At 41.5% G+C, this 25,203-nt stretch overlaps 1 protein-coding gene across 2 annotated transcripts in view; it reads left to right on the top strand.

Moving 5' to 3' along the window:
* PCOLCE2 (procollagen C-endopeptidase enhancer 2) overlaps positions 1-25,203 on the top strand; it is a 44,483-nt gene that overhangs the window by 9,464 nt on the left and 9,816 nt on the right. For both annotated transcript variants that reach the window (XM_048505370.1, XM_048505371.1), the window contains exons 3-7: positions 9,525-9,780; positions 11,938-12,062; positions 15,928-16,064; positions 21,210-21,364; positions 21,990-22,073. In XM_048505370.1, coding sequence (XP_048361327.1) covers positions 9,525-9,780; positions 11,938-12,062; positions 15,928-16,064; positions 21,210-21,364; positions 21,990-22,073 — 757 coding nt within the window. The remainder of the gene's footprint in view (positions 1-9,524; positions 9,781-11,937; positions 12,063-15,927; positions 16,065-21,209; positions 21,365-21,989; positions 22,074-25,203) is intronic.

Here is a 25,203-nt window from a genome sequence, read left to right as displayed (position 1 = left end):
CTCAGTACATACAAGTGTATACGAATATGTTATAAAAATATTTCTCAGGATTGTCACAAACTTTAACTGGATAACTTAATATATTCAGTAGCTGAATTCTGTTAAGAGTTGTGAGAAGAAACAGATTTTTTTAAAAAATTCCCCGTTGCATGGAACAATTTAGTTCTTGTGTTTCTTGGTTGTATTTAATCTTTTTTTTAACAGCTTGAAGGTTATTTGATCAAAAGGCAGAGTATAAACTGTTAAAATAAACAAAACTGTTGAACTGTTAGGCTGCTGTCTGCAGAATAAGTGTGGATATTTTTTCCTAGAGTTGTGAAAATAACCTTCCAAATACAAACAAATGGTAAAATTTTCATTTGTAATTTAAATATTATAGGAGCACCTGTTGATCTTTGTGCACATCCCACAGGCAAGATTCACGTAGAAATTCAAGCACGGGGTCGATGTTTTCTTAATAACAGTGGACATTCTTACATATAATTACCGTATATACTCGCGTATAAGTCGACCCGCATATAAGTCGAGGCACCTAATTTTACCACAAAAAACTGGGAAAACTTATTGACTCGCTTATAAGTCAAGGGTGGGAAATGCAGCAGCTGCTGGTAAATTTCAAAAATAAAAATAGATGCCAATAAAATTACATCAATTGAGGCATCAGTAGGTTAAATGTTTTTGAATATTTATTTCAAAGAAAAACAGTAAACTGGCTCTGTAAGTGGAAAAGAGGGTCAACAAGAACAATATGGTCTCAACAATAACTTTAAAAGTACAAAAACCTTAGCTCAACCAGCAACCAAGCTAAAACACAAGAGTTAAAATCCTCCAAAACTGGATTTCTCATCATCATCTGTATGTCCAAATGCAACCCAACTTAGATTTTAAGAGGGATATTATCAGAAATGGAAAATCTACTATTAGCTTCCATTGTAAACAATGGGGGATGGGGCATCCCCTTTGGGCGTCAATAACTTTGGATCCCCTGACCCAAACTTCACCAAACCTGGCTGGTATCATAAAAAGACTCTCCTTATGAGGCCAGCCAGGTTTGGTGAAGTTTGGTTCAGAGGGTCCAAAGTTATGGACCCTCAAAAGGGTAGCCCCATCTACTAATAGCTCCCATTGAAAACAATGGGGAATGGGGGCACCTCATTTGGGGGTCCATAACTTTGGACGCCCTGAACCAAACTTTACCAAACTTGGCTGGTATCATCAGGAGTGTCTTCTGAGGGTACCCTGAAATTTTGGTGCCGCTAGCATAAAAACTGCACCCCCTGCTGGCCGGCAAAGCAAAAACACACAAAATTTTTTAATGACCCACATATAAGTCGAGGGGAGCTTTTTCAGCATTAAAAATGTGCTGAAAAATTCGACTTATACATGAGTATATACGGTAATTACCCAGAAATTAAATCTTGCCAAAGCACAAGAACTTACAGAAACCTGACTGGTTACAGCATTGTATGGCAGCTACAGTCCTGTCACATACGTAGAGTACATGCACTTTTCCTTCCAAATTTCCTCCAAGATACAGCCAATCTGATTTGTCTTGTTTTGATCCTAGAGAGGTACCAATGTGTTTACTAACCACCATTTTTCTGCCATAAATTTCACCAAAGCTATAAAGATTTCTGCGCTTGATTATGCTACAGTTTTCTGTTCCTTTGTTCATGTGAACCCCCTCCCTCTTTGGTCAGCTTCTTTGGCGCAAGTGATCATGCACATTAGAACATCAGGCAAAATGTTTCAGCATCCACAATTGAATCTATATTTTTTTAGGTAACAGGTTCCAGATTGTTGGTTTGCATGAACAGGGCTTTTACTTCATTCTTGCAGTCTTTAATGGCACTAAGATGTTTGTCTCCTCTTACCTGGATAACTGATGGAAGTCCAACTCTGCTTAAAATGAAAGGCCAAATCAATTCTTTACTTGTCTTGTAACTTCATTTTCAGATCAGATTGGCCAGGGATCCTGGAGGATTTTTGCCTTCTTCTGGGCATAGAACAGGGGTCAGTGTAAGAATGGAGAGGAGGTAGTTGTGAATGTCTGTGCTTTACAGGGGTAGGAACTTGAGGTTCCTTCCAACTCTATGTTTTTTCTAGAAACGATCTAGCATGCTGGAGAATAGGAGAATAATGCACTCTAGAATCCATGAACATTTATTGCTTGGAGTACCAAAATGTATCAGTGAGAGGAACTGAAAGTGCATTAAGTTCAAACTGCTCATACAGCACTTTTAAAACCAATTATAGACATTTTCCATATAAAATTGGAAAATGGCCAGAGCAGAACAGAGTCAGTCCATGTGAAATATTTTGCTTCTTGTTTACTGAGAAGAACACAAATGAATTCACCCATTGAAATAGAATATCATACTCTTAACTCAAAGGGGGGGCAGAATCAGGCCCTAAATAGCACAACTGAAACGTCTGAGTAATAATTTTCTTATTATTTGGATGGGGTTAGTTAAAACAGATTTTACTTTGGCTACAGAGACAACAGATATAAGTAAATATTTATGATGGGAAACACCAAAATAAACCCTTGCAGACATGTATCATTGACATTTATGAAAGCATGGCAATAGCAATCCATGAAAACTGTCCAATCAAAACAAGTGCTGAGATCAGGCTCTGCAGAATATGTTACACAGAAAAGTTTTGTACAAAGATATGTTATCTCTGCTTCAGGATCCATGCTGTGTCTGAGCTCAAGGCACAAAAGATATTTTGATCAGTTCTGAATATCCTGTTAATTATTCAGGTCTTCTTTCACTGTCCATCTGTGATTACCACTCTCTTCCTGTTTGCAAACAAACATAATACATGCAAAATACTATTTATTCTTTTCTTTCCATAGGTATATAATGCTGCCACCAGAAATTTAATTCCAAACCCCTTTTTAATTTCTCCTAAAGTAATGTGTTTGAGCTCTAAAGCAGTTTTGAAGGGCTGTATGGTCCTGAGGAAATTACTAGTATTGGATTCCAGGTTATATTGAACAAATTAAAATGTATATATTTTCTTTAGTTTAAAGGTTACAAGAAATAATTTACAAAGAATAAACAATCTGAGGCAATAACTTCTGAGGTGACTTTCACTTCATATCAGTTCACTCTCTTGCTTCTTTATATCTTTGAGACTATATTAGGATTTGACTCCATTTCTAGTCTCCTAGGCCGTTTCCGCACGGCCAAAAAGCAGTGCCCTAGGGAGGAAAAAACACCGTCCCTGGGGTGCTGTTCGCACAGGAGGTGCTGCTACATTGCAGCAGCGCTGTCCTGGCCCCACCCCCAGCAGCATGAAGACGCCACTTTCAAACCTCACTCGTGGGGCGAGGGTTTTGGAATATGCCAGCTTCCACCCATTGCCGAGCGAATGGCAGCTGGTGGAAGCCAGCATATTCCCTGTGCCACTCCCAAATGGCTTCTTACCTTGTCCTCGATTCCGTTGCTCTGAGGAGGCTAGGGAACATGCCCCCATGGCCAGAGCGATGGCTGCAGTGACTGAGGCCAGGAGACGTGTCCCCATGCCTCCTCAGAGCAATGGAAGCCATTACAAGGTAAGAAGCCGTTTGGGGGGCTGTGCAGCTGTGCAGAGCCTGCTCCGCCAGCTGCGCAGCCCATGGGGCCATTCGTGCAAACGGCCCCAGGGCTTGCATCGGCAGGAATCATGCCAATGCAACCCCTCAAATCTGGCAGTGCGGAAACAGCCCCAGTGTCTTCTACCTATTTCTTTGGGCAGTTTTGTACTTTATATAACACTAGGGTGTTAACATAATACTGCTTCATCCCCCTTTCATTATAAGTTTAGCAGAGACAGCCTCTCCCTCTCTCAGTTCAGCACAGACTCTTCATGGTCACTCCAGCGACAACCAATCACCACATTTTCTCATCCCCCTTTCATCCCTCTCCCTTCTAAAATGTACCTCTCATTTTAAAGAAATCCACACGATTTAAATCGCTACACCATCCCTTTCCCTCGCTGCAATAATTATCATAATTGTTAGGTGTTCCTGTTCTAATCTCAGCTGCAGAAACTAGAGTTATGGTTAAAGACTTAGATCATGCAATGATTTGGCTTTATGTGAATGAGGACTGTGCTTGCTTGTTCATTTCTAACCCCTTCTCCTCATGCTTTTGGTCTGTTCACCTCCCCTTGCATGCTCCAAGTCAAGCAATTTCTACTTTAGAGCAAATCATAGTTAGCCATTTGCCACCCGAGGAGGAAAGGAAGCGGTCCGAGGGTGCAGAAGGAGACACAGAAAACCTAATGTGAGGGTCGGTGCTCAGGTGAGAAGATGACCCGGCCTGCCTGTTTAAGGCCACAACCTTGCCTCCTCCAGGCATGTCACTTGCTCACGCCGGCAGCTGGGCAGCCCAGCCCCATACTGGGCTGGATGCTGGCACTGAGCCTGCCCCTCTCCCTGCCCAACACCAGGGTAGCAGTGGCAACCAAGGTAAATCTCAGCCACTCTTTACACAGTGCAAGTAAACTAGGATTACAGTCCGTATTTGAGCTTATTTTCAATCTTGGTTTGGAGGGAAAGCAAAATCATTGTATGCTAATTCAGATTTAAGGGTAACTGTTCTGATTTGTGTTAATGCAGAAGCTCTAATTGACTCTGACCATGTGGCTGGTGTGTGTGTTCCTAAGCACAGAGGCACCAATTATAATTTGGCCTTAAAACTAAGCCAGGCCAAATTATCATACATACTTTTCAGTTGAAACTGGCTTCTCTTTCAAAACATTTCTAGTTCTCATGTCAATCAAAAGAAAATTAAATTAAAAAAGACAAACGATACAACAGAAATTTAAAAAGACAAAAGATACAACAGAAATTTAAAAAGACAAAAGATACAATACAGGAAAAGCAAAGAGACACCTTGTCCAAACTCCCAGCTAAAGTTGATATTAAACCTTGGAAACATGCGAATCATCACTAGATTAACAGCCCAACCCAGAGTACTCCAGCGCTGCCACACGCTCTCCAAAGGGCTTTCCTGCAGTGTGGGGGACCTAAAAAGATTAAAAACCCCAAAAAGCCTCAAGAATCCTCCAAAGGGACAGCGGAGATATGCCTGAAAATTGTGGTGTATCTCTGAAGCAGGCTTCACTGGCACACAGCGGGAAAAACATATAGAGAACACAGAGAAAAAAGCATATATTCATAGTTATATGCTCTAATTTATCGAAAATCAACTCCTAATAAGAAAGTTAGGATTCCAAGTACTGTATGTAGCACACACAGGGAGGCCTTTCTGTCTTTCCTTCCCATTGAAGCTTATCATGTTCTCTAAAAAGCTGCTCCTAGAACTTGGGAACCATTAAAATAACATTTAATGCTGCATGAGGGGCATATACAGCCAGAACAAAAAACAACAACTAATGTTTCCATGCATGAGTTGAAGTGCTTGCTGCTTGTAGAGGGAGCTCTTTTTGGATCCCATCATATTTACAGGTTACTTTTTCATTCCACTCCCCAAAACAGTGCGCAGATAAACAATGACATAAAAGCAAATGAAACATCATTAAAATGACTTGGCAAAAATCATTCCCCATTTTGGCAGGAAATTCATTAGCTAATTTTGATATCTCATCCTTTCCTACCTTATATGATTGTGCGAATAAAATGGTTGGAGGAGAAATAAATATTAAAACTGGGATGATGCCATAACAGAAATGCCACAAGTTTATATGAAATTTGTGTGTTAGATTTATAGACTGGAAAATAGCAGTTTGCAAGATGTTTCTAAACAGGTTCTTCTTACGTTTTCATAAGACAGTATGTTTCATGGGTTGATTATTACATCTTATTATTTTTGTTGTAGCTGTGAAACTGAATAGCTCTGTCATGTTTAATTTTATCCATGTAGTTTTCATACTAGCTTTGTTTTTACTACAGTATTAGAAAAGCATCACTAGTGAACAGTTTCAACTCAAATTTATTTATTTATTTATTTATTTCTCAGTCTTATAGACCGCCCAACCCCCGAAGGGCTCTGGGCGGTGAACAACATAAAATAACAGTTACATAATAGACTGTAAATAATTTAAGTTAAAATGCAGCAATTAAGAACAACTAATAACAGCAATGCCCACAACAATCCCTGTTAAACTCTCCCAGAAGGGGAGAAAAAGAGTGGGCCCATAGATGGTAATGGGCCCAAAATGTAGGAGGAGGCGGGGGCACTTATATCAGCGGCTGGACACTCCAAAGGCCCGGTGGAACAACTCCGTCTTGCAGGCCCTGCGGAACTCACCAAGATCCCGCAGGGCCCGGACAACTGGAGGAAGAGTGTTCCACACCAGGCAGGGGCCAGGGCTGTAAAGAGATCCTGGCCCGCGGTGTGGAGGCCAGCCGCACATCAATATTGAGGGAGCCAGGGACTACCAGCAAATTGGCCTCCAGCTGAGCAGTAGAGAGCCTGAAGTAGGGACATATGGGGTAATGCGGTCCCGAAGGTATGAGGGTCCCAGGCCGCTGATAAAGGCCTTAAAGGTAGAGTACCCATACCTTGAAGATGATCCGGAATTCAACCGGGAGCCAATGCAGGCGGCGCAGTATTGGTTGGAATATATGCGATCCGCGGAAGGCGCCCCCCGTGAGCAGCCGGGCTGCACCTGCATTTTTGAGACCAGTTGTAACCTCCGGATCAACCGCAAGGAGCAGGCCCTGGCGTGAAGAGCCGAAGTTGCACAATAGTCCAGCCTGGAAGGTGACCGTTGCATGGATCACAGTGGCCAGGTCTGTGTGGGAGAGGAAGGGAACCAGCAGCCGGGCTCTGCCGAAGATGGAAAAAAAACGCATAGCCGGGTTATATGGGCCACCTGGGTCTACCATGAAAGAGCATCGAATCCAGGTGGACCCCAGGCTGCTTGGACCTGAGGGGAGCCCGGCGCCAATGAGGCCCCCCTCCCACACCGGCGGCGGAAATTCTCACCCTCCCCCCCACGACCAAGCCAGAGGATCTCCTCGTCTTCGATGGATTTCAGTTTTGACTCTGCTCTGTTGCAACCAACCAGCAACACGCCTCCAAACAGTGCTGGAGAGCTGCAGGGGCTGATGACCGCTCCCCCCTCCATCCAGCAGAATGAGCTGAGTATCATCCAAGCGTACTGATGACAGAGATCAGCCCGCTAAAGCTCCCGTTACTCAGCTGAGCAAGGGAATTCGCATGTAGATATTAAATAACAGCCCGAGGGACAGTATGCTCCTGAGGCACTCCCACAATGAAGTGCGAGCACCACCCGGGAGGCTTGGTCCCCACACCACACTTTGCGCCTGACTCCGATCCCGAGGAGGAGCAGAGGCAATCCATTGAAGCGACAAAGTGCCCCGCACTCGGGGAAGCTGGCCGGAGGCGGTGGGTCAAAAGATGCGTGGTCGACTCATATCAAACAGCTGCGGTTAGATCTAACAATACCAACAAGCGCCCGATCCGGGCCTCTGGTCCAAAGCTGCATACGGAGCGTCATCTGTGGCCCGGGCTGATGAGAGCGGTTCTCCGTCCCATGCCCAGCACGGAAGCCGGACTGGAAAGGGATCGAACGCCCGATGCGTCATCCAGGAAACCCTGAAGCTGCTCTAACACCACTCTCTCAATTACGCTCTCCCCAGAAACTGAAAAGATTAGACAGGCGGTAATTGGCCAGATCGCCAGGATCTAAGGATGGTCTTTTAAGAGTGGGAGGACCACTGCCTCCCTTCAACCCACCGGGAAGAGACTCCGCTTGCTCAAGGGAGTCATTGATGATCTTCAACAGGTGGGGTCAGAACTCCTCCAGGCAAAGCTTAACAAGCCAGGAGGGGCCGCGGATCCAGAAGGGACGAAGTGAGTAGGTCTAACAGCAGCCAAGGCCCTGTCAACAGCGGCTTCGAGGAGGCTTAGGGAAAACTGGGCAAAACATGGGGCCCTGAAGGCGACGCAAGGGAGCCTCCAGTTCACTAATTGTAGATAAAGAGTGGGGAAGGTCTCTGGCGGTGTGATCGCGATTTTATCTGCAAAAAAAGCTCATAAATGCTTCACAGCTAATAGTCAATTGAGAATTTGCAGAACCTTCCGATAAGGAGGTCAAAGACCGAATCACACGGAACAATTGTGCCGGGCGAGAGCTAGCAGATCTGCGCAGAGAGGAGGAGAAGAAAGCCCTCTTCGCCTCCTTCGTGCGCCATTATCATCATAGGCTTTCATAAGCGTCCTATAAGATGCTTCAGCCACTTCGTCCACGAAAGATTTCCTCACGCTTCGCTTCCAGGCGTCTGAGGCCCCGTTTCATATTCGCGAAGCTCCTCCAGATAATTACACGGAGCCCGGCCCGAGAAGCGGGGCCGCCCAGAGAGACGCCGGGGGGCAAACAACTTCGATGGCATTGTTGGAGAGCCGGGAGTTCCAGTCCTCCCACCTGCTCGCATCGAAAGGTGTGCCAGCAGGTTCCAGAGATCCCCGCCAGAGCATTCCAGGGGAAACCAATTGGATCCATAGAAGTCTTCCGCTGGGCGGGCATAAATTAGCCGATACGCCCTAGACAGAAGGTTGGCCACGGCAGGTCCACCCGGACCTTCAGGGCAACCGTAATGGTCGGACCATGGCACTCCCACATCCAATAGAGGATCACGTACCAAAACCCGATTCCCGACCCGAAAACCAAATCCATGCGTGTGGCTGGCCTCATGAAGTGGGGCCAAGAATTTACTAAGGAGAATGGCCTAAGCGCGTCGCCATGGATTGACACTAAGGTCCCGCGGCTGCTGCACAAGAGAGGCGGTATCGACATGGACGTTGAAGTCACCCAAGACAATAAGTCGAGGGAACCGCAACGCCCAGTCAGCCACCACCTCCAGCAACCGTGGCAGGCCGTCCCCAGGTGCTCTAGGCGACCGGTACACCAAAAGGACAGCCAACCTCTCCAAGGCCAACCACTCTAGGCCGACACACTCCATGCCGGTGATCTCCGGGACAGGAACAGCCCTGAAGGGGATAGAGTCACGGATGAACATTGCCACGCCGCCCCCCCGGCCCTGAGTTTGGTCCCGGTGAAGACACGCGAAACCTGGTGGCGCGACCTCGCCCAAGGCAGGTGGCTCATATAATATGTAGTGGCTCATATAATATGTAGTTGTGCATTATTTTGGGTGTGATGTGAGTGCAAAGGAGTTACGCGTATTGTACTATTTGCCTTACCATACATATCTCCTGGTGGTGGTGATTTTGCCAGATAGTAATGGTACATGAAGGACTGGTTCAGACTTTTAACTGAATGGGCCCTTAATTTGTACAGTGTTGAAACAATAATGTAATATAAGAATATAAAAAACTATGGGAGTTTATATAAGATTTAGGAATTAGTACTTCATACAATCATCATGCCAGATAATAAAACATTAAAGGTTCAGTCTTATATATGATTATTTGGGAGTAGTCCCCAGCAGCATAAAATGTGTAGATGGTGACATTTTCAGCATAACAGCATGTGTCATACTATAGCCAATTAAAGCTTTAATATCCTTTCTCCCTCAGGTTCCTGAAGGAAAAGTAGTTGTTCTTTCCTTTAGATCCATAGACTTGGAGAGTGATAACTTGTGCAGATATGACTTTGTGGATGTGTACAATGGCCATGCCAATGGACAACGCCTTGGCAGATTCTGTGGCACTTTCAGACCGGGTGCTCTGGTAGCCAATAGCAATAAAATGTTGGTGCAGATGATTTCAGATGCCAATACAGCCGGAAATGGCTTTGTTGCAAAATTTTCTGCAGCAGAACCACATGAGAGAGGTATGTTGCATGTTCTTAATTGTTATCTGACAATAGATACAAATATTTACTAAGGTATAGGTTTTCTTTTAAGAATGTAAAGCTAAGAGAATTGACTTATAACTGTTCATATAAAAAGGTCTAATATCAAGATCCATACGAGTAAGACTGTGCAATAGAACCAGCAAAGTCGGATAATTTGTTATCTCCAAATGTTTTAAAGAAAAACAATTATTGCATTTTCTTCTCCTTCACTGGGCAGATTGATTTGTTTTAAGTGGGCAGTTGATAATCCCATTTGCCATTATCAAAGTGTTTACCCCTGTTCTTTTGAAATTTTGCATACTTTAGTTTTTTAACTAAATTTATTTCAAATTATTCACTTGCTAAGGGTTAAATTTTATACCGATCCTCAAGAATAGACTAACTGAATTTCTGTTGAACATCATGATACAGATGGTATCATGTGGCGTATACTGGCTGCAGAAAAGTATTGGAAATACTTTGTGAACCTCCCAGCGTTAGTTCCCAGCATTTCACTGAAGAAAAATAGACTTGCTTGAATGCTGGGCAAGGTTGTTGAACAACTCCATAGTCATAATCACCATAATGACTTCCTACTAGATGAGCAACATTCCCACCCAGATGTTTGTTTGTTTATATATTCAGTTTCCATCCTGCCCTCTTTGGATAGATTTGGTTTGGGGTGGCTAAAAATGACATATGAACAAGTAAAAGTACATATATGTAACAGTTAAAACCTTGTTATACAAACTCAGAGGCACCCAAACTTACACAAATGGGAAAGTCAATAAAGAGGAAAGGGGAAAAAACACTAAACCACTATGAACCAAAGGAAGGGGAAGGGGAGACCAACTAAATAAAAAATGTCACTGTTAACCATAGGCCTGGCAGAATATTTCTGTCTTAACAGGCCCTGCAAAATTGAATCAGGTCTTCCATATCCTGAGTCTCCCTTGGCAGAGAATTTCACCAGGCCACAGTTGAAGAGGCCCTGGCTTTGTTTGAGGACAGCCAGATACTCTTTGGGCCAGGGATTACCAGTAGGTTGTTTCCAGCAGAGCAAAGCACTCTTTGGGGTTATATCAGGAGAGCAATGTACCTTTAAAAACATTTTTTGTGATGAAAGACCCCCATTTAAATGTGCTTGCTTAGACCAACATAAAATTCACTCTTCTGACTAAATTTCTTGCTGACTAAGCTTATATTTTACGACATGGAATAAACCAATCATACCCAGGCTACTGGCTGTAAAAATGCCAACCAAGAATGAAGTGTCAAATATTCAGTTTAATGTGACTAATATTATATGTGCAAAAGGTGTAACCATATAACAAGGATACAAATAACATTTTAAAAAAGAAGACAGCTTAAACACACACACGTGTATGCTAGCCAGCCGGCAAGCACACTGAATGCCTCTGTAGGGAATGAATGGTATAAGTCCTGGTACAGAATAGTCTCAATCCGGGTCAAAAAGAACATTCTCATGTGCTGGACCCAGACAGGTAAGTCTCCGGTAAGTAGGGTGGTCATAGTAGTCAATGGATGAGATATTCCTTATGGCATTTTTTTATAGTTATATACTGTATCGTGTACCTATTTATGCAAACTCATGCATGATTTATTACAAATATTCCATTGTTATTTGCTTGCATTATATTTATAGTGCATATGGCTTGACGTGTATATCCTTTTGGGCAAGTTTGCAATATCCGTGCTCTGCTGATGAAGCTGTTTACAGTGAAACGGGTCATCTGGAATATCCCGCCCATTGCCTACTGTGACCATCCCACTTACCTGAGACTTACCTGTTCAAGTCCACCACATGAGGACACTCCTTTTGACCTACATTAAAGTGAGATAATATGGAATTGTAGCTTCTCCTTTTCAAAGTTATGGAGAGAAAATCTCTGCGATGTGATTCTGTAAAAAAAAAAAAAAAAGTGGTCATCTTACCTGGAAGGAAAATAACTGGATTCAAAGAGTCAGTTACAATCTCCAGGTTTAATAATGAACTAAATGTAGGAGCACTGCTCTGGAGCACACTTGGACTTGGGCAGAGAGACTGTAGAGGCCATATTTTACTGCAAAGGAGAGGTGAGCAATTTCACTAAATCTATGACTTTGCATTAATAATATGTTGTGCACTTTTAGGAGATCAGTATTGTGGTGGGCTACTGGATAAGCCTTCTGGATCCTTTAAAACTCCTAATTGGCCTGATCGAGATTACCCAGCAGGTGTGACCTGCTCATGGCATATTGTTGCACCAAAGAATCAGGTGAGTTGTGTACAGCTACATCATCTCAGCCTTCATTCACCCTCCCTTCTGCTTGCAAAATCTTCTTGTTCCTGCTATTCTTCCAAGCTTAATGGAGCTATTCTTCCAAGCTTAATGGAGCTCATGCTATCCTTCTAGCATTTACTTGTGCTGAAACCCTCCCTGCCAGTTGACTGCAGTCTTTTCAGAGACATATCTATCATTTTTGAAGTGACTTATGCTTGGACTCACTAGGAAGGCACCTATTAATAAAACTGTTCCTTGATTAGCTGTGTATTACACCTGCTGTTGAATAGTGGTAGAGATAGCAGTGACAGTAGAAACATAATAAATCTGAATGTCTTGGTAGGGTTTCTCAGGATATGTCTTCTGCTGTTTTTACATCAGCCAAGCCTCTGCATAATAAAATGTTCATAATCTTGTTACAGTTTAACCTTTCAGTATTATTTTCCAGTTACTTATATCGCAATGATCCTTTAAAACCTTGTTTTGACAACCATACACATGCACAAAACACTCAAAATGGGTTTTTATTTTCTGTTTCTAAATGTACTTTGTTATCTTATAAAGTCTTTCTACACTGATATGACATAGAGAGCTAATAATTCCCACTTTATAGTCTCTTCTATGGTTTTCTCTCTTACTGTAATTTCAGAAAAGTTTTTGGGAACATTATTTTCTGTTGGCCTGTCTTTCAGTTGAGACTTTTGAAGTTACAAGCATTTATGGAAAGGAAGAACAGCTTGTTAAAGAAAATAAATGAGGTGTTACCATTAACTTTAAAATGTACAAACCATTTCTGAGCAACAGAGTGGACAAGTTGTCAGTTCATCAGATTTACAATTCTGTATGCCCATCCTTTAAGGACATTAAAGGGTGTATTTTCCATTCAGAGGCATTTTATTACATCAATATTTACTCTACGTTGAACCAAATAGTTCATTTGACAGTTTTTAACAGTCTGCAGGCTCATTCTATTACCTTTACTCTTGTTCCCCATTGTCCAGTTTTAGTTTTATAATCTACTTAGTCATGGTTTTCTTTATGATAGGCATCTTTTCAGGTTGTCCAGCTAAACTCATTTTGCCTAGATTCCTATCCACTTGCAGTCACCACATACAATCTTACTAACATGCCTTTTCATGCTATGTCAGGCTGCTCAATCTTTGCTCTGTCTTTTTGCCCAGGTTTCTGCTCCATACACTGTATTGTGGCAGGAGACACATAGTGACTGAATACCTTTAACTTCAAGTATATTTGGTAGGTTGATTGCTTTTCATATCTACATTTAGCTTTCTGAAGTCTTTTCCATTCCACTTTGAGTTGCCTTTTAATCTGCTTCTCACGATCATAATCTTCCAAATGAAAAGCTGGCCACGATAGATGTACTCTTATGATCCTTCATTTTTCCTACATTAATCAAGATGACATTTTCTTTGGACTGTACATCAGCTTAGTCTTTCCCTGTATTCATCTTAAATCCACATGCCTTGCTTGCTGTGTACAGATCATTTAACAGTTCCATGGATAGATTTCATTGAACACTGTTATCCACAAATTGCAGAGTACTTTGATTGATCTCATGTTTCCAGCCATATTTGAAAATATCTTTGAATCAAATCTATCTTGTTTGTGTATTCTTCATGAGTTCTTGTTCTTAAAAAACCACTTTTGTAGTGGTTTCAAACATTTGAACATATTATTTTTATTACATTCCAAAAATGCTTCTTGTGAAGGCTTATATCTACCAAAGAATCAAAGTCTTCTGGTAGCTCACAACTAGATATTTTGAAATGTGATACCTTCTGAGAGCCACAATGAAATGAACAAAGAGAAAATTGGGCTCCTAGTCTGCTTTGATTTTCAGATCTGTTTTCTGTTCAATTCAGAGTTCTGCATTTCCATTATGCTTGTTTTGTTACAGACAAAGAAAAATAGATGCATTTTATTCTTTTTACAGTGTGTTAATTCTTATTCCAGCCATTGTGGCACTTGTACCTGTATAATTGATGGGGCACAGGCAGCCATAGTGCATGGGAGAGCTTCATTTGAATTCACACTTTAAAAAAACAGTATAGATAGTGGTGATGACAAGGAGTGCATGGAATTCAAAAGTCTAAAGAAATCAGGAAACAAGTCATTATGTTGTGTGCATTGTAGTGAGATGGAAGGGCAAGTCTTGATCCCATCTTAAGTTAAACGGACATCATGAGCTCACTTAAGCTTGAGAGGGGAATGCTTAGTTGTTAAAGAATAAATTAAATTTTCATATCATATGGCATTAGTGGGTGTTGCATTAATTGCATAACCAAAGTCTACTTACCAGTTGATATTCTATCTGGAAGAATAATGTTATTTTCCCAATAAATACGAGGTGCATGACTTACCCGCAACACTGCTGCTGCCCAAGAGCGGGGGAAAGCCAAGGGCTGCCCCTTCCCCTTGCACTGGCGGCATGGTTCCTGGCAGGGCTGTGAGGTCAGCTAGGGGCAGAGCCAGTTCTGCTTCACCTAGCCCGCCTCAAGAGTTACCCATGCACCCTCCCTCTATTGTGTGGTTTTGTTGTGCTTGGTTGTAAAGGGCATCAGTTTTTTACTCTTTCTCTTATCACAGCTTGGCAGGTTGCGCAAGGGGACTGACTCTTTGGGGGAAAGGAGAAACCTGCATGCCCCATCTCCCCTTGGGGTGGGATGGGCCTCATTGCCTACAACAGAAATGCTGATTTAAACAGATCCTGCCCAACAACTGACAATTACTGTGGAAAGAAGTAGTAGCAGCAGCAGTCTAGAGATGCCTTACTAAATCATGCCTCATCACTTCCCTTTCAGTAAGGCTTTAAGTGAAGACAAACTGGGTGAGATTCAGATGTACTTAGTATATACATGCTTGCCTCTGTTTTCAATTTCAACATTAAGCACAGCTTTACAATTGCAAGCTGTCTTGATGCAGCATGAGATAATGACGATAAAGCCAGATTGTCAAAGAGGAGTCAGTGTACATAAGTGCTTTAATAGAGCTTCTGGTTTTTCCAGTCAATTAAACATGGAACTATCAGTAGTTATCAAAACCCCATGCTGGTTGTGCAGTATTGTAGACAGCACACTGTTCACCCTGTCACTTAATGCATTATGAGGCTCTTTAGGATTCATTCATTCACATTCATTCTCTTTATCCTGTCTTTCTGCCAATAGGCACTTAAGGTAGCTTACAAACAGGCAACTAAAAACACGCACAATGTGACTGATGGTTGAGTGGTATCAGCTGTATTCAACTGAAGAGGCATATATCTTTATACATCAATATTTTTTCCGGATGGCTTGTTCAACAAAAATTTAGGAAGTTGCATTTTAATGGGGTCAGATTCATGACATTCACCCTTAGAAATAGTTGGATGGGAAATACAACCTAATAACTTATTTTTCCATTTATTTCTATTTAAATAATTCCAAAACCTACCGCATAATTTCAGTCATTAATTTTATGAAGAAATTGCTGTAATTGTGCTTTGTCTGATCTTGTGTATAATTTCTGTGGCTCATTATTTCAGTACTTGGTTCTTTGTTTTAATTTTTGGAATACTATTCTGGGCGCACTGGTTTTCTGATGTTCAGACTGTTGTTCCCATTCCTTTTATACAACCCAAACTTACAAGAGCTGCCATTAACCTTTAAGAACTTCATCTGTATATTGAAAACACTAATTTCAGGAGCATGTACTGAAGAATTCATTCAAACACAATAATGGTTCATTTAAATATACTGTATTGTACAAAACAGGATATGAAAGGTTTTTAATTTTGAAATTAGATTTATGTGGAATATTAATTAGTGACGTTTTAATTAGATTCCTGGTTCTTTTCATGCAGCTAATAGAGTTAAAGTTTGAAAAATTTGATGTGGAAAGAGATAACTACTGCAGATACGACTATGTAGCTGTGTTCAATGGTGGGGAGATTAACGATGCTAAACGAATTGGAAAATACTGTGGCGACAGTCCACCAGCGTAAGTAGATACTAGTTTCATGAGACAGTTATGTTTTCAAATCTTCTGAATCTAGAACCTTCATTTTTGCTGCAGTGCCAGACAGCTCATACTTTTGGATTAAAAACCTGTTGTCCTTTAGTCTTTTTATTTGCTTCAAACTTTACTGTAGCTCCAAATGAAATCACAAAATGCTGTTTCAGCACAATATTGAAGAGTTATGGTGGCTGTGAAAAATTAAGGAGAACCTTAAATGAGTATGTAATTGACATTTCAGAATTAAGGTCTTGTTGTAGCCTCTTTTTTGTAGTTTATGTAGGATTGTAATACCAGTAGGCATTTGCATGAACTTCCTTGCCAATTCAAAGCTGCGTGTGTCAATTAGGGCCAAAAGATAGCACTTTTCTTAGTTATGGGGGACTATACTTACAGATACAGTAGCCTCTGGTAGCAGATAGGAATGCACGCTCCCATCTACAAGAGGGGTAGAAAGAGAATTTTTTTGCATCTGTTACTCAGCAATGGATTCATTGTGAGCTGGGGGGTTTTAATATAAAAGTTCTGTTTCAGCTCTTCAGAGAACCTTTTTGAAGCTGCTAAGTTGACAGACATTCATAAAAAGTTGTTCAAAACAATTGGGTAATGGATGAATTTGAGAACTGTGATGTGAACATTTACGTGACCGAGTATAGCTAAGAATGTACCTTTCTGCTCGTATACTGTGGAGTTGTATAGACATCAACCATTTGCATGGAGGATAAACACTGCAAGCCTCCTGCCTTGTGAAATCTGCTGGATTGTGGCAGTATTGTTTATAATGTTTACTTGGTATTTCTCTTTTCATATTTCTGTATACATGCACGCATACAAGGGTAACTTCAAGCTTAGCAACAGTCCATGTTTTAGGTGCTGTGTACATATAGAGTTGTATCTTGTGCATTTCACAATTATGCCACATCCCAAGTTGCAGCATAGTAATTATTTATGACACTTTCTGCTCACGTTTGTTAGTAAAAGACACATGGCATGTTACGAAGTTATTTATAATCACACTAAAACTTACTATACTAATTTGAAAACAAGATGATATTCAAAATATTTTCTCTCTCTAAATTTGACTATATGACAGGTGCTGCTGAATGATAGGGGCTTGTCACACCCAGGCCCCAAGTGATTGGTGGGACCATCGCCCTACACCTTTGTAGCCAGGACCTTCTCCTCACATACCAGGTCTGATGACCAAGCTCGTCAGGAGCCATCCAGTATTTCCCTGCTATAGTGCTTGAAGAGAGTGGGGAGGGTATCTCTCGTGCCAATCAGGCCATGGGCTGGAGCAGCCACCAGAACCCATCAGGCAGGGAGGTTTCTTGTATCTGCAGCTTCTGGATAAATAGCCAGAAGACTCCTAGACAGTGAAAGACACATCTCCTTTGGCAGACAAGTTTCTAGACCTGGAGGAATTCCCGATTGGCAAAGTGGGCTATCTGAAATGCAGTATAATGTGTTCAGCCTTATATTATGGGATGAGTGTGTGGGTGTGTGGGTGTGTAATATTTATAGTCATCTTCTTTTTGGATAAATAGCTATTACCAATAATTAAAGGTCCATTCTTTATCCCATACCCCCTTTTTTTGTAAAAACATTTGTCGAAAGGAGTTCAGCTTTACATAGCAAAAAAACCAGGAATGGCATCCCAGGAAAGCGTGGTAGAAGCCATCACTGTTAGCCATGTGGCTAGAAGGCTAGAGGTCCAGAGATAGAAATTAAGGAAAGCAGCACAGATAGTTATAAGAACTGGACTTGAGCAAACGAAGTAGAAAGGTGCAAACAGAAGATCAGAGAGGAGATTTAATCATTTCTGTGAAAAGTTGATGCATTTCATGTGATATGCCACAAAAAAATTCCATGAGGTACAAAGGTGAGGTAGATATTTTATTAATAACTGAAAATCCATGCATTACTGTAGCAAATGGTTATGAAGGCCGTTCATGTTAACCTCTGAGCTCAATTCATAGCTTATAACTGAAATATTTAAGTCATAAAAAGAAAATACTTAGTATTATGTCTGCTGTTAGTTAGATTATGTATTAAATGTCTGTGCTTTTAGAATAACTCAAGAGACTCAAGATTAAATTTAATCCATAGCGTACTAGAACATTTCCTCTCCTATTAAAGTATTTGGAATATTTCAGCATGCACTATTTTAATGCAAAATGGGTATTGTGGTATAGAATTTATTTTTTGTTTGTAGGTCTAGGCTGCTGATAAACCAGTAGGGGGCTGATATATTTGCTATCTCAGTTTCACAGAATTACGTGGTAATTTTACATTATCAGCCTAATTTACATTAATAAAGTTCTACATTTTGTTCTAATCGTCAATGCCACATGGAAACATATTGTACCAAATAATATATCTAAGATTGTGAAAAATCCTTGCAGCAAAGCCATCACACATGCTTGAGAAAATTGATCTTCAGGCTCTAAAAGCATCTAAAAATATCACTGTAATGAGAAACTACTTATATTGAAGTGCATTCAGCCTGAAAAAAAGATACTAAATAGCAGTGGAATTATAATTATATAACCAGTTTCAGATAGGTTATTTTAGTGATGCTCACTTTTAAGTAAATCTGCTCAAGTGCGGGTCAGTAATTTATCGGTATGATGACAAAACTATTTCAGAAAGTAGCATTAATGGCTTTTGTTTAAAAATTTTATAATTATTAAATGTTTGAATATTAAACAAAAATCTATTTAAAATAATGAAAGCAGTCTTTCGCATTAAAAAGAACTCTGGAATGGTCAGTAGATAAAAATATAGGAGGAAAGAATTATTTCAAATGACAGATCATTTTGGAACACAGTATTCTTGGGAGGGGGCAGTCATGGCTTAATAACAGAACACCTGCCTTAAATTTAGATTCAATCTGTTGAGCTCTAGGACTGAAGCAGTACCTGACTGGTTTACAGACCGGCTGCAAATTAAAAGTAGCACTTAAATTAATTAAAGCAATTCAGAGGGGCACATGCCCAAATTTCTGAGTATATGGCACAAGAATCATTTGGAGCAAAACAAAATGACTGCTTTTTAAACATTGAATTCACAACACTTTAAGGTATTTGAGATGCTGCTAAGGACCAAACTAGTCAAGTTGGTGGGCGATCCATTATTAGATCTTTCATTTCTTCTAAAGCTTAAAAGTAAGAGGTTGGGAGGAAGGCAGATTCCTCCTTTTCCTGCACTATTTTCTTCCTTTCCTTTAAAAAAAAGAACTTAAATTTTTATAAATATGAACAGAAAAAAGAAACCATATCACAACAGCAATTACAATTACATCAAAAGAAAAAGAGAAGAAAAGTATACATATAATAAACAGTAATATAATAAACAGTACACAATAAATGATAGCAACAATTATGAGCAGTAAATAGTGATATAATAATAAACATTAAATGGTGATTATTGTAATAACTGTTAGCATAAATCATGAGCTACCCTATACAATACTTGATAAACATTATAATAATATTGGATAATATTATAAGATGGATGTTTTCCTCATTTCAAAGTCCCCTGCCTGTCCACCCAGCTGCTGTTTACGAGAAGGGGAAAGCCTATGGATAACTGTTGTAGAGGGCGGGGAATAAATCTAAATAAAATAACTGCTTTCCCCATTTGGATCATGTAGTAGCTTTGGGGAACAGTTTAGATTGCAGAAATGTCATAGGCAGGAAGGGGTTAATTATTGCATCACAGATTTATAGCCCCAATCTGAATATACTCTCTTCCCACAGCTGCTTTATTTAAAAAAATGGGAGAGCCATGTTATTTGGCTATCACTGAGGATTTGGGCCAGGGTCTTCCCAATCTGAAACCCATCCACGGGCTTCCCTTCCCAACAGAGGGGAGGGCTTGAGATATTTCTGTTGAATTATGAAGTAGTTGATGTCATTCATGTTCAGTAGCCTCTAGATGGATGGGCAAAATTAGCATCTCATTACTGAGGAGAAGAGAAGAAAGGCTGGGATGAGCAACATGGCAAGAAATTTGTTCTGACAAATCTTGGGAATGGTAGAAAGTGGAGGGCTGATCAGATTAGAGAATTAGCATGAGATATAGCTAGAAGCAAAATACCAGAGCCAGGAATCAACATTAGGGGAAGGCCTTGGTCTCTATAACCTGTTGTTGGACCTCCAGAAGATCTGGTCAGCCACTGTGTGAGACAGGATATAGAACTAGACAAACACTGGTTTGATTCATCAAGACTCTTCTTATGTTCATAAGATTCCCCCGTGATATTTGATTGCAGTTTCTATGATCAGAGGTACTGTTTTTTTGCAGTTAACACCTCTATCCCAGGTGCAGGCACAAAGGAGGCATACAGAACCATTATCAGTAGCTGTCTCAGGCCCTTTCTACACGGGCACTGAGGGGGTGTGTGTCGGCATAGTTTATGTCAGCGCACCCCCGCGGGACCGTTCACATGGATGGACCTGCTGGAAGTGGCGGCTGCGGCGCAGCCTTTGCACTGGCTGCACTGCTCCCAAACACTCCTTACCTCCAGCCGCCTTCTTTTGCGTTGTGGAGGCCAGGGGACATGCCCCCCCCCTTGCCAGAGCAACGGTGCTGGAGAATGAGGCCAGGGGGCGTGTCTCCTGGCCTCCACAACGCGACAGAAGGTGACCGGAGGTAAGGAGCGTTTGGGAAGGCTGTGAGAGAAACGCCGGCTTCCACCCAGTGCCGTTCACATGGCCCCGAATGGGAGCCGGCGTTTCAAAAACACCGTTTTGGCAGGAGCCGGGAGCCGCTGCAGCAATTTGGCAGTGGTGCCTGTGCGAGCAGTCCCCGCCAAAATGCTGTTTTACCGGCCCGCCAACGCCGCTTTTGGCCCGTGCGGAAAGGGCCTCAATTATAATACTGTCCAGAAAGATTTCTTCAAGAACTGTGAAGCTTATTTCACTCTGAATACACACCCATTCTTGTTAACACGAGTTTATGCTCCATGTAGAATTATTTCACATGAAAGGGGGAAAATCCAGCACTCTTGTTAAATTTTACTTCTCAAAATGATTACATGTATAGTATGAGTTGCATAAATGTTGTATAATATAGTTTACATTTTATAATATGTAATATAACTTGAAAACAAAATTATTCTTTTAGGCCTATTGTGTCCGAGAAAAATGAGTTGCTTGTTCAGTTCTTGTCAGATTTAAGTTTAACTGCTGATGGATTTATTGGTCACTACAAATTCAGACCTAAAAAGTTGCCTGTAACTGTGTCACCAACTACCACTACAATTCGCCCTGCCATACCATGTGAGTATTGTCTTCATTTTCTCTGTACTGAAAAAGAAATAGTTGCAGGATGAGCATTTTCTCCTGTGCTAAGGGAAAAGCCAGATTAAATAGAAGTGGCAGAGCCGGTGAAGAATAACTTCATGTTATAGTTATTACAGGATAAAGTTTTGTGAAATTGTCAGCCATGACACAGTCTTGTAGAAAATGTTGTGAGATTTTCAGAAACTAAACTGGCACAAAAATTAGTGATAGACCTGGAAATTTGGCAGGACCAGGAACCGTTCTCATACAAGAGGCTTTTTACCACTACTAGGCTTTTTTTTTACTAGAAGTCACAGCTGGGAGAAACTACGAGGGTCAGTGTTGCCATGCCCCAGCACTAGGTTGGAACAGAATGTGGCCTACCTTTTGACAAGGACAGGCTGCCAAGAACACATTGCACTAGTACGCCAATAGAATATTAGTTTCTCCCTAGGTGCAGTTGTGATAGACTGTTTAAGGACTTGTGTATGGAACTGCCAATCTTCTTTCTGTTTTGGGGGATATAATTAAAGAAAAGGGGTGGTAGTGAAGCCCTTTTATATGAATGTCTGAAACTCACACAGAGTCTATTAACTTTGCCTTTTGGGTCTGTTTTGAAAAGCTTTGAAACCTACAGTTGCCCTGTGCCAGCAAAAATGCAGAAGAAGTGGAACCCTAGAGAGCAATTACTGTTCGAGTAACTTTGGTAAGAGCACGATGGAGGGGCGTTCATCAGTATCTTGGGTCTATATGGTTAGTTTCAAGGGAGGGGTAGAACACTTATTTGTAAACTGCTGGTAGTATACAAGGAGATTCTTTCAGATCATGATACCTGCATCTATTATACCGGTGTCTAAGACTCAGTTATATCCCTTAGAATGTTCTTGAAGAGAGAAAACTGTGAATATGTGTCAGGGAAAAAAGAGTTCCCAGTCTAAACACAAATGACGAAACAGAAGGAGAACTGTTGCTCTATGAAAGTGTTGATTCAGGACTACACTGGCATGTTGTCTTCTTGGAACAGTCTGTGCTGCTTATTCACAGCAATAGACTGGTTGTACATACTGCTTTACCCCTAATTCTCTAATTTCAGTAGAAGATGTATCTAAATGTGGATTTCTTCAACATGGCACCTTGAAGACCTCTCTCCTTTCTTTACCTGTTTGGATATAAATTTGTGAGGGGTGTGTAGTTTCTGAATGTATTAAGGCAATATGGTTAGCATAATACTTGAGCCAGAAAGTTCCTGTCCATCAGTGCATGGCAAAAAATTTTGAACTTAAACTGTCCACACTGAATATGCTTGGTATTTTTCACAAAGTAGAAACAGCTTTAAGAAGGTAACAAAACATCCTGTGACATCTTAAAGACTACTGAACTTATTGTACTATAGGCTTTCATGAACCAGCAATCACATCATCAGATGTCCTGTTTTTGACTGCAATAGAGTTCTAGGATTATTTTCAACAAGAGTAGTTCTGGTTTTCACAAGAACCTTTGATTACTGTAGTCCTTCTACTTGCAGGGAGACTTTTGGGAAGCCTAGAAAATTGCTAGTCTCAATATAAAACCAGAGCAGTTTCACAGTTGTACATATTATAAGGAATTATAAGAAGCATCTCATTTTCCTTCTGAAAGCCCCCTATAGCCTGTCCCAATTTCCTACTTCCTTCTGTCCTCCCCACTTACCGTACATTCTCAAGTATAAGCCGACCCGAATATAAGCCGAGGCACCTGATTTTACCTCAAAAAACTGGGAAACTTATTAACTCGAGTATAAGCCTTCGAACTTGACTCAGTAGCAGCTAAAAACAGAAGATTTGGGAGCAAGATGAGATAGAGTTGCTTAACAGAGTTTGCATTAGGGATGAGCAGCTTTCCAGCACTCTAGGAACACAAATAAACCACTGTTTTCCTCCAAATGTAGAATAATTCTGGGATTCATAGCCATGCCAGCCTAAACTTTGCTCCAAAGAAAGTCTTTTGTCTTCAGCAACATCAGTATTCGGCAGTAAACTACTGTATGAAGAATTGTATTCATCTAGAATGCAATGCACCAATAACCCTTAGGAGAGAAATGCCTCTTTTTTTAACACACACACACACACAACCTAGTTGTAATGCTATGCAGGCTGTCCTTACAGCTTGTTTTTATGGCTCTCTGGTGAGTTAGAAAAAAAGCAGCAACATGCTCACCGGATCCCCACAGCAGCCCCAGCTCCAGCTGCCATCTTGGAATTACCGTGTATACTCAAGTATAAGCCGAGGGGGGCTTTTTCAGCATAAAAAATGTGCTGAAAAAATCAGCTTATACTCGAGTATATTCGGTAACAAGCTAATCTACCTTTATCTGCTCCTCTAAATTAAGCTTTGTCTCTCCCTCTTCCTGGAAGCTTCTACCTAGGAAAACCATGGCACATTTGTGTGTGAAGATGGCTTCTGGGCCAGGCCCATTTGCATGATACAGAACCCTCAAGGCCTTGTAGGGTGCCACCTGACTTTACCCTGTATCGTTCCCCTTGCTATTTCTCCTTTCTCTCCTCCTGACAGTGTCCATCTCCTCTCCCCTTCTCCTGTCTCCTTCTCAGCCATTCACCAGCCTACTTTTTATCTGCCTCTCATCTTTGGCTATATTTGCTTCATTTATATCCCACTTTTCCTCACAGTGGGAACCAAAGCAGCTTACATTATTCTCCTTTCCATTTTATCCTCACAACCCTGTGAAGTAAGTTGGGCTGAAAATTTGTGACTCATCCTAAATTGCCCAGTGAGCTTCACAGCAAGATAGGAATTTGAACCTGGGTCTCCCAGACTCTAGTCTGGTCAATTCCCCACGGGGAAATTCTATCTAGATCAAACCAAGTTTGTAAAGAAACTGCACCTTTTCATCAGGGTTTCAACCTCCCCACCGCAGCATGTATTCAGCAAAGACATGTAGGCCTACCTTGGATCCCAGAAGTGTAGCAATCCCCACTACCACGCGATCTCCTTTGCGGGTCTCTCCTGATTGGCTGGTGTGCTGTGCTGGGGCAGGACATTTTTCCCTGGAACTTGCTAACCTGAAGTTCGCTCGTTTGCAAGGATGAACATTTAAGCATTTAGGTGTTAAGCAGGTTTTCACTTATTTGGAAGGGTGAACAGTTAATAGTTTAAGCAGTTTTTCGCTATGCTAACATCTCTCGCCAAGACCAATGGCAAAATCAAAACCCGGAAGAGGCTGCACGTGCATCACTCAGCGCCCACCGAGAGCTGATTGGTTGCTAGACTCCACGGCAGGAATTTCAAACACAGATTGGACCCCCGTTCCCACAAAACTGGATCGAAAGCGTGCTAAGATAAAAAGTACTTGCAAGCAGGTTCTGCCAGGACACGGAATAAGGGGGAGAACAAGCGCCAGAAACGGGCTGAATCCCTGTTTGTCGCTCAAGCAATGGGGAGTTCTTGCTGAAACCTTGATATTTCGTGTGAGTATCACGCGATTAATTGACTGTGGGGAATCAACCCGAGGCTCAGCTAACTACACTGGCTTTCATAAGGTGGCTGCTGTTTGAACAGCCGAACAGTTGAATAGCCAGGCATAATGTCACATAAGTCAAGTGACTGGTATCATCCAGAGGTTGCTGCCAGACCTAGGGTTGCCAACCTCCAGGTGGGTCCTGGAGATTGCCAAAATTATAGTTGAATTCCAGATAATATAGATCTGTCCCCTGAATAAAATGGCTGCATGGGAAGTTGGGCTCTATGGCATTATATCTGACTGAGGCCTCTGCCCTTCTCAGACTCCACCCCAAAATCTTCAAGGATTTTGCAGCCTGGAACTGGAAATCCTTGCCCTG

This window comes from Sphaerodactylus townsendi, linkage group LG08 (genome assembly GCF_021028975.2).
Source record: "Sphaerodactylus townsendi isolate TG3544 linkage group LG08, MPM_Stown_v2.3, whole genome shotgun sequence".
NCBI classification, from domain to species: domain Eukaryota; kingdom Metazoa; phylum Chordata; class Lepidosauria; order Squamata; family Sphaerodactylidae; genus Sphaerodactylus; species Sphaerodactylus townsendi.
This window is presented reverse-complemented; position numbering and strand designations above follow the sequence as displayed.